Below are 18,605 nucleotides of genomic sequence, written 5' to 3' on the forward strand. Positions count from 1 at the left end.
AGCTGATTTGGAGGAAAGGAGCACACAGACCCCTCCACTCCACTCCACTCCACTCCACTCCACTCCACTCCACTCCACTCCCCTCCACTCCCCTCCACACAGCAGAAGAACTGTGTTGTGCATAGACCAGCTCTGTTCTGAGATCCTCCCTCCCTCCTGACACAAATGTATCTCCTTGGGTCTGGAAAACTTCTCAGAAGTGACTCCTGTTGATATCAGAGGAATGAAGCATCAGAGAGAAACAACACTTAGAGCTTTGGAGAGCGATAAGTAAACACTACAGATATGATGTTCAAAATCCATGACTGGGGTTTACAACCACTTCAAAGGAAAGCTGTCAGAAAATGTTGTAGAAGATAAATGTGCTGTAACTGTGAATTTAGGCAAAAAAGGTGTCACTGGCAAATTTGTAACATTTTCCAGTCTAAGTACTTTGGACACTGAAATCTGCATCTAATTTAGGAAGGAGGAATCCAGGAGCCGATGAATATATCATACTATAGTGCCAGAGAATGCCTTTTATAAAGCTGGCAAATGATCAGGAAAGGATAGTGAATTTAACATGTGACCCTTTTTATAAATTAGTGTAGCTCATGGAAAACATACATTTTCATCCAACTGAGCAGCATTTCTCTCCTGATGATGGTCACTGACTGTTTTTTGCTATACAGTATGTTGAGACCATCACATTTGTAAAGACATGGCACAATGCAATACATATACACACTCAGTCAGTAAAACCGTTAACTTGTGTTTTTGTTTTTTCCCCCCTGCAGCAAGGAGCAGGCAATGCAGAAAAATTTGACTACGTAAGTGTTAATGATCATTTGCATCATTAAATTTCCTGTTGCATAAAACAAAAAATATTTGTTTTTGATTTAAATGTATTATAACATTTTATAAATTAACTGTATCCTTCAAGTGCACATGGGGGAATAATTTATTACAAAGAACAGATGGGGGGAAAAAAAGATGTTGGGACTTAATACATTTAAATTTTTGCCCTCCCAGTGCTGTCCTCCCAAAGTGGAACTAAATATAGAGACTTTAGTTAGCAGTGATTTGCATAATTGTATGCATGTTTCCCAGGTGGCTGTGCCTGGTCCTGCTGACAAGCAACTCAGGCAGGCCATAGACTGAGTGAATTTCTTTCCTGCAACCACAGGTTGCAAGAAAGAAATTGTTTGATTTCCCCATCAACGTGGACAGTGCTGATGCAGGAATCCCTCCTGCCGAGCCATTGTTTTCTCCCGGCGGGGAGTGAGGAAGCTGCCCCCGCTAGGAGAAGGCAGGGATCCTTTCTAGCAGCTATAATAGCCACTTGCAATAATCGCAAGTAAGATCTGGCAGGCTGGTTGTACCAAAAGTGATTGATTTATCGTGGGTACATTCAGCCTGACCATACATAGTTCGACCCTGGGTATTACATTGTGGGAATCAGTGCGAGGTTTCTAAATGTTCTCTATGTAAAACTGCTGTGGCTATCCTTCTAATATTAAATGTTTTTTTGAAAATGTTAGTTATCTGGCTATCTCAGGCTTCAGTACTTTATGTAACGTTGAAGCCAGGCAGATGGGTAACAAGCATTTTCAGAAGGAGGTGAGCAGTGAAAACCTACTTATCTCCTTTAGTACACAGGTAAGTGCTATGTACTCTCAGCCCTCTAGTTCTGTTAGATTACGCTCCTCAGTTTTTCTTAACGTGAAAGCCAGGGCATATTTAAAACATATGCAGTGCATCTCTGCAATACCTGAACATGTCCCTTTGTTACCCCTGGAAAGACTCTAGGTAACAGAAAGCAGGTCAACTGATTTTTACAGAAGAAAAATCTGATCTGCCAAAAATGCACTCTGTTCCTAAGTCTTGTTGTAGGCTGACTGTACACAGCAAATTTTGTAGTGATATCAGCTTAGTTATATTTTGCTAAATGACTCAAACCGTCCGACCTTGTCATCTCTGCAATATAGACACAAATATTCTGTAAGGATTAAATATACACAGGACACCTGAAATTCATTTTTTGGGATTTGGGTACAATGCTGGCTGATACCAGTCGGGAGAGTGCAAAGCCATTTACCAGATCACACAAGATTTCGGGCAGGAGTAACATTGTGTTTATTTTTTATTTTTTGCAGCTATTGAAGAGATATAACAAAATTTTAGTAATGCATTTTGATCCTCTTGTGATTAGGTGTGTGTGTGTGTGTGTGTACCCCAGCTGAACACATATATCCCTCTGAATATTAAAATGTATATTTAAATTGTGCAGTGTAATAAAAATTAATAAGCCTTTACAAGTAAAGTAACCTAAACATATTGTGTTAAAAACAAAACAAACAAACATGAATGTGAGTACATTTTCAGTGCTCCCAAATATGCACTGAAATAATTATTCATAAAGTATAATCGTTACTTATAGTTTACAAACTGTGATTCGGGCAACATGTTCTACTTTCTTACCCAATAAGCAATTCATGTTCCACAACAATTCCAATGTGAGAGAAAGTTAGTGAATTTTTTTTTTTACACACTAAAGCAGTGGTCATCAACCCTGTCCTCAGGGCCCACTAACAGGCCCACTAATACATCACAGGTGATATCATTTGCTGCTCAGTGATTGCAGTATTCTAGCCTGCATCTCCCCAAGGTAATACGTAAAACCTGGCCTGTTAGTGGGCCTTGAGGACAGGGTTGATGACCACTGCACTAAAGAGTAAAAAGTGCCAGTGCTACAATGCACCTCCTCCTTCTTGTGCTCACTTCTCCTTCCCCCAGTTCACCATGCACTCAATTGATCTGCAGACCCATTAACTTAAAGTGATGCTAAACACGCATAGTTTAGTTTACATCATCCCTCCTCTTTAATGATGATCCCATTGAGATTTTTTTTTAAAATTAAAGTACCTTTTCATAATTGATATACATCTGTCATGTGACTGCTCTTTCCCAGCCCATCTGCAGTGAAACATCGGCAGGAGGAGATTCTAGTCACGGTCACATGTTCAAAAAAAAAAAAAATACAAGGAAAAATACATAATTAATGTCAAATGTTTTTTTAAATACCGTAGTCATACAAATATGTATTTAAACTTGAATCTATTATTTTTGTGCAAAAAAAAAAAAATGGTGTGTTTAGCAGTTTAGTGGGCATGAAGGAGAAGGGAAGGAGGGAGCTGTCATTTACCACTGTTTATATGCCCACATGTGTGACTCCTTACTTATTTGGGCTGCGCAGATAACAAAAAAGAGGAAATTAACTACTTGGCTGGGAACTGAAACTGGAGCATGCTCAATAGATGTAGTAAAGGCTGGACTACACATTCTCAGGCTGCAGCAGGGACACAGACAAGGAGGGAGGGGACAGTGAACAGCTGGATCTACTAGGTTTTTGCAGAATACAGAAAACGAATCTCATAGTACTGACACTTTTTTATTGCTGTAGGTTTAATGACACTTTGATAAGCAGGTCCACATTTGCCTGTTATTTATAAACTCAAATTAATCTCCTCCGGTTCACTCCTTCAGCTCCACCCTGGCATATAGTAAATGCAGGAAGGGCCCACTTAGCATAAAACCGTTCATGAAAAAGAGTTAAATCACATAAAGGAAATGTTATACACTTACATTTGGATGTGCCTTTATTGGCACCCTGGTACCTTAAAATGAAATCCACAGGAATGCCACCCCAGCCGCTGTTGCACTCAAGATGCAGGCATGCATTCCAAATAACAGAAGTGACATATTTCAGCATCCGTGGATGTCGTCAGAAGGCCCATTAATATTTAGGTTTATTTATAAAGATACATTTATTGTTAGTTTATACACTTTAATGGATAAATGCACTTAATAATAATCCTGCATCACACACACACACTGATCCTAAAAGAAGGTAAACCTTTATAGATGTTTTAGTTAGAACACATGTATTAAAAATGTATGACAATTTCCGCGGCAAATACCGCAGCGTACATAACCTTTTTTTAATCTATTTAATCTAAATGCATAATATCCCAAATATGTGCAGTTATAACTAAAGTCTAGCGATTCCTAGTAGCATCAAATCGGTAAACCTACTTGATAAGTAATCAAATACAGTTTGACTAAAGAACATTTTAATTGAATCTATATCGGCCATTTTGAGAAGACTGAACCTATAACCCAATAATGTAATGTAAAACATTCATCACAACCTCATTAACTATGATATATACCACATGATAAAATCAAATGTTTTTTTTTCCCCACAGTAAAAACACATGAATGTCTTTTCAAGCTCTGTTTTTAGGTTTTGTTTAGATTCACTTGCACAAAAAGTGGTCCTTGGTTCTATACCACCCATATATCTTCGCTTTAATGACCTGAAGGTATCCTCTTTGTCCCCCAGAATCAAGGTAATGCTATTTTCTCCCTCACACCCCCCCCCCCCCCCCCCCCCAATACTCAACATTTCGATAGTTGCCTAATCCTGCGTCAGTGTGTCGTGTGTATTGTGCCTTTTACCTTTCTGCAAAGATGTTCTTTATTTACCTTCTGCTTGATGCTAGCCTCTCCTGGTAGGTCCATGACTAACATCTGAAGGAGGGCAAAGGATGAAATACCAGGCTTGCCAGTGTTTACTTAACATCTGATGTCTTCTACTTTTACAGGTCATGCAGTTTCTCAATAAAATGGCTGGCAATGAATATGTTGGGTTTAGTAATGCTACGTAAGTAATCATAAAAAAAAAAAAAAAAAAAAAGATGTAGATAATCTTTAGTTTACATTTATTGAAAAAAGTGAACGTATTGTGGTTTTATTCATATATTCTTTGTGTGTTATGATCAGGACAAAAAAAACTAAAAAATAATTTGAATACTGCCCTTTAGACCTGATTCACACCAGTGCGATTTTGAAATTACACTACAAAGTAGTGCGATTTCATGTGCAGCTTGCTGATATCTGTGTGACTTTATTTAGTAGATGTCAATCGGGGCAGTAACAGTGCAGGCAGAGGCTTCTCTAAGATCCATGCAGCTGCAAAGATTCTATACCAATAGGGTAAAGGCAAATGCAAAACAGATAGTGGTTATAAAGGCTCAAGGTTTTTTACCTTCATGCAGGCTAATTCAAATTTTCAGGAAAAAATGCACTTTAACCCTTTTGCTGCCAGGCCCTGTGCTCCATTTTGTACACTCAGGTGGCCAAACCATTTTTGCAATTTTTCCATTGCTTTTTTATTTTTCACTTCTAGCTCTCAAAGTTTGTAAAAGACCACCCCAAACCATATATTTTCTGAAAGCACAAAATTAAATAAAAAGGTGCTACTGATTTCTAAGGTCCCACGAGATTTGCGCAAATGTTTATCAAAAGAATTTTTTTTTTTATAAAAATCCACTAAAATCATGATTGGCAGATAAATACACAGCACATTTTACAAAATTCCTACTAAATATAAAAGCTTAACCCGTATTGAGTTAACAAATATTTTTAACTTTTAAATTGTGCCTTTTTGCAAAATGGTGAAAATTGAACAGACGCAAAAGTATATTTCTCTAACAATCTGAAGGTTTTCATTTTCCCCTTACAGCTTTCAGAATTTGTGAAAGCATATGACCTCCAGAATAAAATAAAAAAGTGCTACTGATTTTTTTTACAGCCCGTGGTATTTGCGCAAATGTTTATTAAACCAGTATATTTGCAAAAAATACATTAAAACCATTCTTAACAGATAAAAACTGTTTTACAAAATTCTTGCTAAATCCCTACTAAATATAAACGCTTAACCTGTATGGAGTTAAAGCGGCGTTCCACCCAAAAATGGAACCTCCGCTTTAAGTTCAGGTGACACCCTGACATGCCACTTTTGGCATGTCGTTTTTTTGGGGGAGGAGTGAGTACCCTGTTTTTACAGGCACCCAGCTCCCACTTCCTCCTCTGGCTCCGCGGCACCAGAAGGAAGATCACCTCTCCCCCCTCCCTCCAATTTTCTGGGACACATCACAGGTCCCAGAAGATTGCCCGGCCATTCGCAGCGCAGCTCTTGCATGCGCAGTGCGTACCCAACTGTGAAGCCGCAGCCCAGTGCCCACAATTCGAATGCCAGCACCACAGAGAGGAGCAGGAGAGGAACGAGACTTCCTGCACCCGCATCGCTGGACCGTGGGACAGGTGAGAGTCTGATTATTTAAAAGTCGGCAGCTACACTTTTTTTCATAGCTGCTGACTTTTAAATGGGTGGCACTCCGCTTTAATAACAAATATTTGTAAATTGCACCTTTTTGCAAGATGGTGAAAATCGAACGTACCCAAAAAATTCCACAACCATATATTTTCTAAAAGGATAGGACCAGTAGAATTAAAAAGAAGGTGCTAATGATTTCTAAGGCCCATGATATTTGCGCAAATGTCTACCAAAGCAATTTTTTCGCTAAAAATACAATGAAATCCTTATTCGCGGATACCAACACAGCAAATTTTACAAAATTCATGCTAAATTCCTAATAAATATAAAAGCTTAACCCGTATTAGGTTATTAAGTAACCAATATTTGTAAATTTTTAAAATTGCGCCTTTTTGAGAAATGGTGAAAATCGGACGTACGCAAATGTTTCTTAAAGTCTGGAGGTTTTCCTTTTTCACTTACAGCTTTCAGAATTTGTAAAAGACCCCAAACCATACATTTTCTGAAAGCACATGACCAGTAGAATAAAAAGAAGATGCTGCTGATTTTTTAATGCAGTGCGATCTTTGTACAAATGTTTATCAAAACAATATTTTTGTTAAAAATACACTAAAATCATTAATAGTGCACATAAACGCACCGTAACTTACAAAATTCCTGCTAAATTGCTACTAAAGCATCGTTCACATGTGGCATACTAAAGTGTTTGCCCATGAAGGGCCATGCATCCATGATGGGCCAGTGTTCCATGCATCTCTGTACAGGCAGTCCCATTTATTTCAATTGGGTTGGAACGGCTGCACAGGCATAGCTGCTGCTCCTAATCGGACATCCGGGTGGGTGTGGGTACACCACCCAGAACGCAAACAGTGTGAGGTCATAGACGTGCATACGCACCTACACTGATGTAAAATTGGGAGCAACAGCTCTGTTCGTGCCGTTGCTACATCCCAAATGACATGAATGGGGCTGCATGCACAGAGATACACGGAACACCTGTGAATCCCTTTAAAGGTACGCTGTATGCTGATACATAGTAACTGTCGTGGTTTACTATGTATCAGCTGCCAGTGAATATAGGAGTGATTGCTGCCTATATCCACTGTACTACGGGGGGGGGCGGACTTTGTAAACACATGTTTACCAAGCCACAACTGCACTGCTGCCCCTGCTGCGCTCCCCAGCCTGACAGATTGTGGTGATCAGTGCAGGGAGAAGCTGCAAGCGGCGAGAGGGAAGGAGATATGCCACCGGAGCAGCAATAAATCTGGGGGGGCGGGGGCCAGTATGGGGGGCTATCTGACTGGTGAGGGGACACATCTGGATCCCCCAAACCCCATGCAGCACCTGAAGCCAGCAGGAGTGGAAAAGGAGGGATGCCAGCTAATAAGGGTAGCTGCGGGGATCAGGTTTGCGGCGTGGGTGGGCGTACGCCTGTAGAATGGCAGCAAACTGCGAAACTTAAAAAAAATCTCTATAGGCTACTCTTTAAAAACATTTACAGGTTACCAGGATGTTGACTCTAAAATGATTTCTCCCACACTGACATTCAACAGCACCACACATCTGTAGTGCGATCACGGTTTCACATTGAGCCCAGTAAAGGTGGCGGGTGGGAGAAGGGGGGGGGGGTCTGTAAATACATTTATACATAAGGTGGATCCTGTAGAAATCTTCTTTGCAAGGATGCCTGTCCTCTTTCTGGCTCTTAACTAGTACTGTAATTAACAGCTTTGAGTCTTCAGGCAGAATAAGAGTACAGATAATTCGACAGGGCACTGCTCCAGTGATTTTCCATTTGCCTTCGGGTGATGACATCTCCCTGCCTCTTCACCTCGTCCAATCAGAATGCATTGTAGTCTTTTAGAAAATGCGTTAGGGGATCACGTGACAGGTGGCTGAGCGCAGTTCAGTCAAACAGAGGAAAGGGTCTCGTTTTGCATCACTCTTTGCTGGATGGGGCTGCCTCTTTGCTGGATTGGGGTGTTTCTTTACTAAATTTATTGGGAGTGTCTCTGCTATATGGAGATTTATATTTTCTGGATTGGGCTGTCTCTCTGCTGAATTGCCCTCCACTGTATGTCAGGGTGATGGAATGGTGGCTGGCCTCTCTCCAGCGAAGGATTTGTAAGGGTTCTGCCTCCTTGTTCACAGCCGTAGTCTGGCTACCTTTTTTTATTGGTTGAATCTGAGAGAGCTCTTTAACTACTGTAGTCAAAGGGCTATCACTTACTCAACAATAATGAAAGGCTGTGGGGCCGTGGGCAATAAGAGTCTAAGACTGTGAATAACAAGGAGCCTTTAATAATCATTCACAGCAGAACTACTAGTGTAAGGGACTCGGAGTGCTAAAAGTCCACGGGTTAAGGGACCCAAATGACTTGCCTTGCCCCGGGCGTGAACAACCCACACTACGCCACTGCAGGTGTGAACAATTCCCATTTCCCAACGCTCTGGGTTCAGTTCTGGGTGTCTGGTTCCAAACTTTACCTGGCTCCTAGATTCAAAGCAAATTTGTCAAGCCCTGGTATATGCATTGTTACATTAGTCCAAACTGGACCAATGTAACTGTATAAAATAGTCATAACTGGAATTCTTCTTAAAAGAGGAACTACACTGCATTTGAGCACCAGAAAGCAAAAATGCTATTTAATTCATTTTTAATATTCAAAGCAAGCTTATTCATCCATGTCTCCATGCTTTATTTTGCTGAAATTTCACTTTGAAACCCTTCCTAGTATTTCTGGCCATGGCCATCTTGAGTAAGGGTAGATTCATGTAGCATTTACTTCCTGGATTCCATCTGCCCATGGTTCGTGCATGCAGGCAGGAGGGTGTGCTTGGCTGAGAAAACCCCTTCTCCCCTCGAGACTCCTGGGATGTGTGACCTCATTTGCCTAGATCTGGAAACCCAGAAGTAATTGAAGAAATGTAAAAAAAAAAAAAAGTTTAAAACTAGAAAATAAGATTTAATTTCCTATCTATTTACTAATGCTATCAACATAAGGATTAAAAATAGATCTGGGCTTCTGTTTGTACATTATATACAATATATAATATACTTTTATATTGTAGTAGTATATGAATGGAACAATTGGGACTGTACATTTCAAATATTTTGTAATGTTTAATTTTTTTGTGTACTGTTTAATGCTCATTTTTGCCTGTATACCTTTTTTAGGTTCCAGTCTGAGCGAGAAAGTGGAGACAGAAATTTTGCCATTGGATACTATTTAAAAGAAAAAAAGGTTGGTCCTTACTATATGTATTATTTTTTTTGGACATCTATAGTATCTCACAAAAGTGAGTACACCTATCATATTTTTGTAAATTTCTTATATCTTTTCATTTTGACTACACTGAAGAAATGACACTTTGCTACAATGTAAAGTAGTGAGTGTACAGCTTGTATAGCAGTGTAAGTTTAGTGTCCCCGCAAAATAACTCAACACACAGCCATTAGCCATTAATGTCCAAATCGGGCTCAATTAGAAGTTGTCCCTCCCCAGTGTCATGTGACTCGTTAGTGTTACAAGGTCACAGGTGTGAATGGGAAGCAGGTGTGTTAAATTTGGTGTTATCTAGTATGTATGTAGAGGGGCTCCTGCGCTCTATGGCTAGAAGAACAATTTTGGAAGTAAAGTAAAAAAAGTAGTTCTAATCGGAGCAGCAGACACTTTTTTTTTGAGTGAACTCTCAAAAAATAGAAAGAAGGGGGGAAGGGTGGTGTGTTGCGCTTCCTTAGATACCAAGAGAAAAAATAAATAATAAACTTATGTGATAAATAGTGACTGTCAATTCAATAACAAAATGTGAAAAACAAGTGCAATAGTGCTTAGTATGTGATACTCAAAAATTGCATACAAATGAACATCTGGTGTATAATAATGCTAGTGCATCATTCCAGTGTCTATACAGTAAGAGAAAAAGGGATCTACGGCTATAAAGTGCAAATAGTTAATTCCAATAACTATAAAAAGGTGAAGCGTCTAAGATAAAACAGAAAGGAAAATTAAAACATCTAAGATAAAGCTACAAAAATATAATGTACCGATAAAATAGTGTAATAAATAATCCAAAAAAGATTCTGTGGATAATTTAGATGTGCAAAAAATGTGCATACAGAAACAATATAATCCTTGGTAAAAAGGAAATGAAGTAGCAGCAAAATAGCTGCAAAAAATTGTGACTCTCGATAGTGTCCCATACACAGTCCAATCGTGCAGATCTAGAATGTGATTTCACAACCAAACATAAAGTGCAATGTGCCAAGGTAGTTTTCCTCCAAGCGGTATCCTGGGTCAGTGCTGATATTCCTAAATAATTACCTCACAGCTGTAAGGTATACAGCAAAAAAATAGATTTGCAGAGGGAATTCCGGGGGATCAGATAGGCTGTGACTGGGACTTCTGACAGTGCTTGCTCTTCCTTGCAGTTTTGGTCAACCAGCAATGCTCAAAATAACAAGTAAAAGATATCCTCCATGGTGTAGTAGTTTTAAACGAACAATTTATTTGTAAAAGAAACTATATCTACTCACAAACAGGAGCGAATAAACAGGCACACACAACTAGACGGATCGATGGATGATACGAACGTCACTTCCGATTTCCTACGCGTTACGTCACGAATGGACTCCCAGTTGAAGTCCATTCGTGACGTAACGCGTAGGAAATTGGAAGTGACGTTCGTATCATCCATCGATTCTCTTACTGTATAGACACTGGAATGATGCACTAGCAATATTATACACCAGATGTTCATTTGTATGCAATTTTTGAGTATCACATACTAAGCACTATTGCACTTGTTTTTCACATTTTGTTATTGAATTGACAGTCACTATTTATCACATAAGTTTATTATTTATTTTTTCTCTTGGTATCTAAGGAAGCGCAACACACCACCCTTCCCCCCAAATTTGGTGTTATCACTCTTACTCTCTCATACTGATCACTGGAAGTTCAACATGGCAAAGAACTCTGAGGGAATAAAAGAATTGTGGCTCTACATACAGATGACCTTGGCTACAAGAAGATTGCCAAGACCCTGAAACAGAGCTTCAGCACTGTGGCGAAGACCATAGGTTGAGTGCACGTGCTCAGTGTTATATCCAAAGGTTGTCTTTGGGAAATGGATGTGAGTGCTGTCAGCATTGCTGCAGAGGTTGAAGGGGTGGGGTCAGGCTATCAGTGCTCAAACCATACACCGCACACTGCATTATATTGGTCTGCATGGCTGTTGTCCCAGAAGAAAGCCTCTTCTAAAGATGATGCACAAGAAAGCTTGCAAACAGTTTGCTGAAAACAAGCAGACTAAGGACATGGATTACTGGAACCATGTCCTGTGGTCTGATGAGACCAAGATAAACGTATATGGTTATGATGGTGTCAAGCGTGTGTTGGCAACCAGGTGAGGAGTACAAATACCAGTGTGTCTTGCCTACAGTCAAGTTTGGTGGTAGGAATGCCATGTTCTGGGGCTGCATGAGTGCTGCTGACACTGGGAAACTACAGTTCATTGAGGGGAACCATGAATGCCAACATGTACTGTGACATACTGAAGCAGAGCATGATTCTCTTCCTTCACAGACTGGGCCTCAGGGCAGTATTCCAACATAACGACTCCAAACACACCCCCACGCCGACTGCCTTGCTTAAAAAGCTGAGGGTAATGTAATGGACTGGCCAAGAATGTCTCTAGACCTAAACCCTATTAAGCATCTGTGGGGCATCCTCAAACGGAAGGTGGAGGAGCGCAAGGTCTCAAACATCCACATGCTCCGTGATGTCGTCATGGAGGAGTGGAAGAGGACTCCAGTGGCAACCTGTATAGCTCTGGTGAACTCCATGCCCAAGAGGGTTAAAGGCAGTGCTGGGAAATAATGGTGCCCACACAAAATATTGACACGGGCCCAATTTGAACATTTTCACTTAGGGGTGTACTCACTTTTGTTGCCAGCAGTTTAGACATCAATGGCTGTGTGTTGAGTTATTTTGAGGGGACAGAAAATGTACAATGTTGTACAAGTTGTACACTCACTACTTTACATTGTAGCAAAGTGTCATTTCTTCAATGTTGTCGCATGAAAATGTATAATAAAATATTTACAAAAATGTGAGGGGTGTACTCACTTTTGTGAGATACTGTATCTCAAAAATGATTGTCAGTCAGTGAAGTCAGAATGAGAGGTGGCTGAATCCTAGATATGCTCTGCATATTGTTTAATTTCTGTACTTTGGACTAAATGCATTTTTGGCTGTTTGGATTTTCTCCTTGCCTTGCATAGTCCTGTTCAAGATTTGCTAGTCTGTATTTTCTTTCCCCACCTGAACTTTTTCTTCGATGTTGCTGACTTCTATTTTTTATTATATTAAATGACATGACAGATTTGCACTAGTTGTTCTCTGAACTGTACACACTGTAGTGGAGGAACAGTTGGCGCAGATTGCTGTGGGTCAGCTTTGTGCTGTACCTGATGGTTTGATATGTATAATATTAGCATCTGTATGTGTATGAAACTTCTAGTGTATTTCATTTCCATAAACCTGGTCAGAAGACCGTATGGTTAGGTGTTGCAGTTACCTTTTGGTTACTGTATTGCAGTCCATTTGTGCTAAATCTGAATAAATCCAATTTGACATCCACGTGGGTGGCTAACTTCTTTGTGACTAGCTACGTAAAGTGAATATTCAGTATAAGCCATTATAAAATATGTTTCTACTTAAGAGCAGCCTTCTGGTTACACCAGTGTGTAAGAGTTTTTAAAGTGACCCTTTACTGAATGGCTGGACCATTCATTTCAACAGCAGTTTTTTCATAAGCTTATTTGTGTATTTAACTACTTTAATACCAGGCACTTTCACCCCCTTCCTGCCCAGGCAATTTTTCAGCTTTCAGCAATGTCACACTTTGAATGACAATTGCGCGGTCATGCAACACTACCCAAATTTTATTTGTATTCCTTTTCTTAACACAAATAGGGTTTTCTTTTGGTTGTATTTAGTCATCGTTGGGTTTTTTATTGTTTGCTTAACCACTTCAGTTCCGGACCAATAAACACCTTAAGGACCAGAGGTCTTTTTGCAATTTCGCACTGCGCTGCTTTAACTGGTAATTGCGCGGTCATGCAATATTGCACCCAAACGAAATTTGCGTCCTTTTCTTCCCACAAATAGAGCTTTCTTTTGATGGTATTTGATTGCCTCTGCGATTTTTTTTTTTGAAAAAAGAGCGAAAATTTTGAAAAAAAAAGATATTTTCTTCTTTTTGTTATAAGAAAAATCGAATAAACTAAATTTTAGTCATACATTGAGGGCAAAATTTATTCAGCCACATGTCTTTAGTAAAAAAAATGTCAATAAGCGTATATTTTTTGGTTTGCGCAAAAGTTATAGCGTCTACAAACTAGAGTACATTTTCTGGAATTTACACAGCTTTTAGTTTATGACTGCCGATCTCATTTCTTGAGGTGCTAAAATGGCAGGGCAGTACAAATCCCCCCCAAATGACCCCATTTTGGAAAGTAGACACCCCAAGGAAATTGCTGATGGGTATGTTGAGCCCATTGAATATTTATTTTTTTTGTCCTAAGGGATTGAATAATGACAAAAAAAAAAAAAAATTTTTTTTTACAAAAAGTTGTCACTAAATGATATATTGCTCACACATGCCATGGTTATATGTGAAATGACACCCCAAAATACATTCTGCTGCTTCTCCTGAGTACGGGGATACCACATGTGTGGGACTTTTTGGGAGTCTACTCGCGCACGGCACCCCGAAAACCAATCACCACCTTCAGGATTTCTAAGGGTGCAAATTTTTGATTTAACTCCTCACTACCTATCACAGTTTCGAAGGCCATAAAATGCCAAAATAGCACAAAACCCCCCCAAATGACCCCATTTTGGAAAGTAGACACCCCAAGCTATTTACTGAGAGGCATGTTGAGTCCATGGAATATTTTATATTTTGCCAAAAGTTGCGGGGATATTACAAACTTTTTTTTTTTTGCACAAAGTTGTCACTAAATGATATATTGCTCACACATGCTATGGGCAGAAGTCAAATTACACCCCAAAATAAATTCTGCTGCTTCTCCCGAGTACGGGGATACCACATGTGGGGGACTTTTTGGGAGCCTAGTTAACTAGCTACCTAGCGACACTAGCGACACTGATGCAGCGTTCAGAAAAATTATCGCTTAGTGACACTGGCAAAAGGGGGTGAAAGGGTTAACTAGCGGAAATCAGGGGGTTAAAACCATTATTGGGTAGTATATCGGGGTACCTAGCGCTATAAAAACCTGGCGGTGAACCTAAAAAAATAACTAGCTACCTAGCGACTGTAGCGACACTAATGCAGCGATCAGAAAAACTATCGCTTAGTGACACTGGCAAAAGGGGGTGAAAGGGTTAACTAGCGGCAATCAGGGGGTTAAAAACATTATTGGGTAGTATATCGGGGTACCTAGCGATATAAAAACCTGGCGGTGAACCTAAAAAAATAACTAGCTACCTAGCGACACATGCAGCGATCAGAAAAATGATCGCTTAGTGACACTGGCAAAAGGGGGTGAAAGGGTTAACTAGCGGCAATCAGGGGGTTAAAAACATTATTGGGTAGTATATCGGGGTACCTAGCGCTATAAAAACCTGGCGGTGAACCTAAAAAAATAACTAGCTACCTAGCGACTGTAGCGACACTAATGCAGCGATCAGAAAAACGATCGCTTAGTGACACTGGCAAAAGGGGGTGAAAGGGTTAACTAGCGGCAATCAGGGGGTTAAAAACATTATTGGGTAGTATATCGGGGTACCTAGCGATATAAAAACCTGGCGGTGAACCTAAAAAAATAACTAGCTACCTAGCGACACTAGCGACACATGCAGCGATCAGAAAAATGATCGCTTAGTGACACTGGCAAAAGGGGGTGAAAGGGTTAACTCTAGGGGCAATCAGGGGGTTAAATCTTTATTGGGGGGTGATAGGGGGCTACCCTGGACCTAACACTAACTGTCCTGACAGTTTTTACTGTCACAACTGACACTGAATGCATTGATCAGTAAAGAAATGATCAATGCAATCAGTGACACTGTGACAGGGGGGGCGGGGGGGGGATCGGGGGGCGATCGGGGGGGGGATCGGGGGGGGTTTGTGTGCCTGTGTGTACCTACATGTCAGTGTAGTGTTCGTGCAGACTTACTTTTACTCTTCTCCTCGTAGTCCGGTCAAAAAGACCGCCCCGAGGAGAATGACATCACTTCCTCCTTCCTGTGTAAACAATACACAGGGGAGGAAGCTTCTCATTGGCCAGGAGCGATCCAGAGGGGGTGGCCGAAAACGAACGGCCATCCCCTCATCACGGATCGCTGCTGGACCGAATCGGACCGCCGTATCCAGCGGGAGGGGGTCCGATGGGACCCCCCACCCGCTGGAAGGCAATCACGTAGATGTACGTGATTCTGCCTGCCTGTGCCATTGTGCTGACGTACAATGGCAATACGGCGGTCCTGAAGTGGTTAAAAAGGAAAAAATACCCCAAATTTAGAATTTTTTTTCACTTAGTTTCTGTCGGAAAATGTTTCAAATAAGTAATTTTTCTCTTTCACTGATGTGCACTGATGAGACTGTATTGATGGGCGCTGATAGGGCGGCGCTGATAGGGCGGCACTGATAGGGCGGCAGTAATGAGGAACTAATAGGTGGCACTAATATGCAGAACCGATGGGCACTGATAGGCAGCACTGATTGACATAACTGATAGGGCACAGGCTTTGTCACTGATGGGCACTGCTGAGGGCATTGTAATTGGGGCACTGATGATCAGTGTGCTGATTACCTTTCACATCTTCCCTGTGAGGAGATGCCGCTGATTGGCTCTCCTCACCTCACATTTCTGTGTGAGGTGAGAAGAGCCGATAAACGGCACTTCCTTGTTTAGATGACATGATTGAACACAGCTGATCACATGGGCAAAGGGCTGCATCATGTCCCAGGAAAATGGCACGACCTCAGCTAAATTGGGTGCCGTCATATGACGACATCCCAGAACGATAAGTAGTTAATATATTTAATGGATGTTATTTACATGTGAAAACCTCCCTTGCGCAGCCATCCAAAATTCGTGAGGCTGCTGGGTAATGCTAACTGCATGTGATGTCCACATCCTCAGAGCTGTCACTCAAGTGACACTTGTTAGTATTCCCCTTCACTCCATCAGCTACATAAAAGGAAGTTGAGGGAAATGGGGGGGGGGGGGGGGGATGCTGGATCGGCACAGTCAGTAATTGGATACTCCCAGAACAGGAGAGAGCGAACATTTGCAAGGAAGGAGCTGTGCTAGGGAATTGATTCTCGAGAAGCAATTACATTTTTTTTTTTTTTTATATTTTTATTGAGTTTAAGACAGACAAACAGACATTCAGCAGGTAACAGTGACATGCCACAATATTAGGACCGCAAGGGACAATAGAAGAAGTGAACTAGACCCATAGTAGTGGCTACACTATATAAAAAGTAAATAAAGAAGTAAAGCAATACTAGGCACCCACTACAACAAAAATCCCATCCACCCGTAGAATGGCAACACGTACATGTTCAGTTTGTGGTCGCTGTGGAGGCCTCAGCCAGCCACCTGGCCCACACTCTCGTGTATTTTTTTGGGACATCCCCTATTGTGGTCTGTTTCCTTATAATGTGGTAGTACTTTATTGACATGAGTTTTCCACAACAGCATTGACGGCGGGGCCTGCTTTTTCCAGCATAAAGTGATCATTTTTCTGGCATAAAAAAGTAGGAGTCCTATCAGAGTTCTGTCCGCTATCCTGGGGGCTAACCCCTCTACTAATCCTAGAAGGCATATCCGCGGGGTTTGGGCTACATCTATTCCCACCACTTCTTGAATTACAGATAGCACCTGTGACCAGTAATTTTTAATTGCCGGACAGGACCAGAAGATGTGTATGAAGTCACCCGGATCCCCAGTACATCTCCAACATTCCGAGGATAGGGAGGTTCTCATTTTATGTAATCTATACGGGGTAATATATGCCCGGTGTAGTATTTTGTATTGTATGAGACGGTCTTGAAGTGAGACCAGGATTTTGAAGGGAAAGTCCCACATGTCCTCCCAGTCCTCGGAACCCAGATCCGGGATGTCCTGAGTCCATCTTTGACGGAGCTTTGACAGATCTGGAGAGGAGACCCTAATGAGGTGCGCATACCGAAGTCGGCTTCCTGGTGCATTCAAACCTTGTAACCTTTTCCAGGGCGGACTGCACTAGAGTCGTGTGCTTGGAGGGTGTCAGGTCATAGGGGGCTTTGGGACCCCGCAGGGGTAAATGTGTTAAGGCCTCCACGGAGCGGACTACTGCAGCCTCTAGAACCGCCGCAGGTTTGAACGCGTCTGGTACCATCCACCAAACTACCGTGACTAACTGCGCTGCCAGAAAATATTTCTGGCAGTCAGGAAACGCCAACCCCCCCGCAGTACCGGACGCATCAGCGTGGATAGTTTAAATCTATGGGGGCCGGGGCCCCAGAGGAAGGAGGAGAACATGCGGTTCAATTTCGTAAAAAATGAGGAAGGTATCCATTGTGGGGAATTACGGAATAGGTAGGTAAATTTAGGTATGATCTTCATCTTAATTAGGTTAATGCGGCCTAATAGGGATAGAGGAAGGTTTTCCCAGGCTTTCAACTTGGCCTTGACTCCTTGGACCACCGGATCTAGGTTAAGGGGGATAAAGCTGGATGCAGCTCTCGAGACCCTCACCCCCAGGTACACCATGTCTTCTACCCATTGCAGTTGGAGATCTGGCAGGGCTAGTCGTTTTGCCTCAGGGTCAATAGCAAGTAACTGGGATTTCGTCCAGTTCACCCGCAATCCTGTTATTCTGGAGAAGTCAGTCAGTACTCGCAGCGCTCCTCTAAGAGAGGGGTCCGCGTCATTCAGAAAGAGTAGGAGGTCGTCAGCGTACAGTGCTACCCTCTCCTCCAGCCACGCTATTTTTAGTCCTTTTATGTGGGGCGAGACCCGCAGTGCCTCCGCCACCGGTTCCATAGCAATGGCGAATAGTGCTGGAGAGAGAGGGCAGCCCTGCCTGGTACTCCTGGACAGCGGGAAGGGAGCAGAGACATCCCCTGCCAGTCTGATGGCCGCCTTTGGGGATTTGTATAGGGTTTGTAGCCACCCAATAAAAAGCAACGGAAATCCCATCCTCCGCAGAATTTCCCAAAGATATGGCCACTCGATTGAATCGAATGCCTTTTCGATATAAAAAGGAGGTTCTAGTGCCCACATTATCATGTATGGCATGCAGATTGGTGAATAGTCTGCGGAGGTTGATATCCGTCGATTTTCTGGGCCATGAACCCAGTCTGGCCAGGGTCTATAATGGAGGGTAGAAGTGGGTTAAGTCTAACGGTGATTAATTTAGAT

The 18,605-nt window shown here is 41.6% G+C and overlaps 1 protein-coding gene across 2 annotated transcripts in view; it reads left to right on the forward strand.

Annotated features, from left to right (window-relative positions):
- LOC143924400 (glutaminase kidney isoform, mitochondrial-like) overlaps positions 1–18,605 on the forward strand; it is a 196,691-nt gene that overhangs the window by 90,067 nt on the left and 88,019 nt on the right. For both annotated transcript variants that reach the window (XM_077448698.1, XM_077448697.1), the window contains exons 8-10: positions 777–809; positions 4,647–4,705; positions 9,342–9,408. In XM_077448698.1, the coding sequence (XP_077304824.1) occupies positions 777–809; positions 4,647–4,705; positions 9,342–9,408 (159 nt within the window). The remainder of the gene's footprint in view (positions 1–776; positions 810–4,646; positions 4,706–9,341; positions 9,409–18,605) is intronic.

This window comes from Lithobates pipiens, unplaced genomic scaffold (assembly GCF_037356315.1).
Source record: "Lithobates pipiens isolate NorthernLeopardFrog02 unplaced genomic scaffold, aLitPip1_a1.2 Scaffold_22, whole genome shotgun sequence".
Taxonomy (NCBI): Eukaryota; Metazoa; Chordata; class Amphibia; order Anura; family Ranidae; genus Lithobates; species Lithobates pipiens.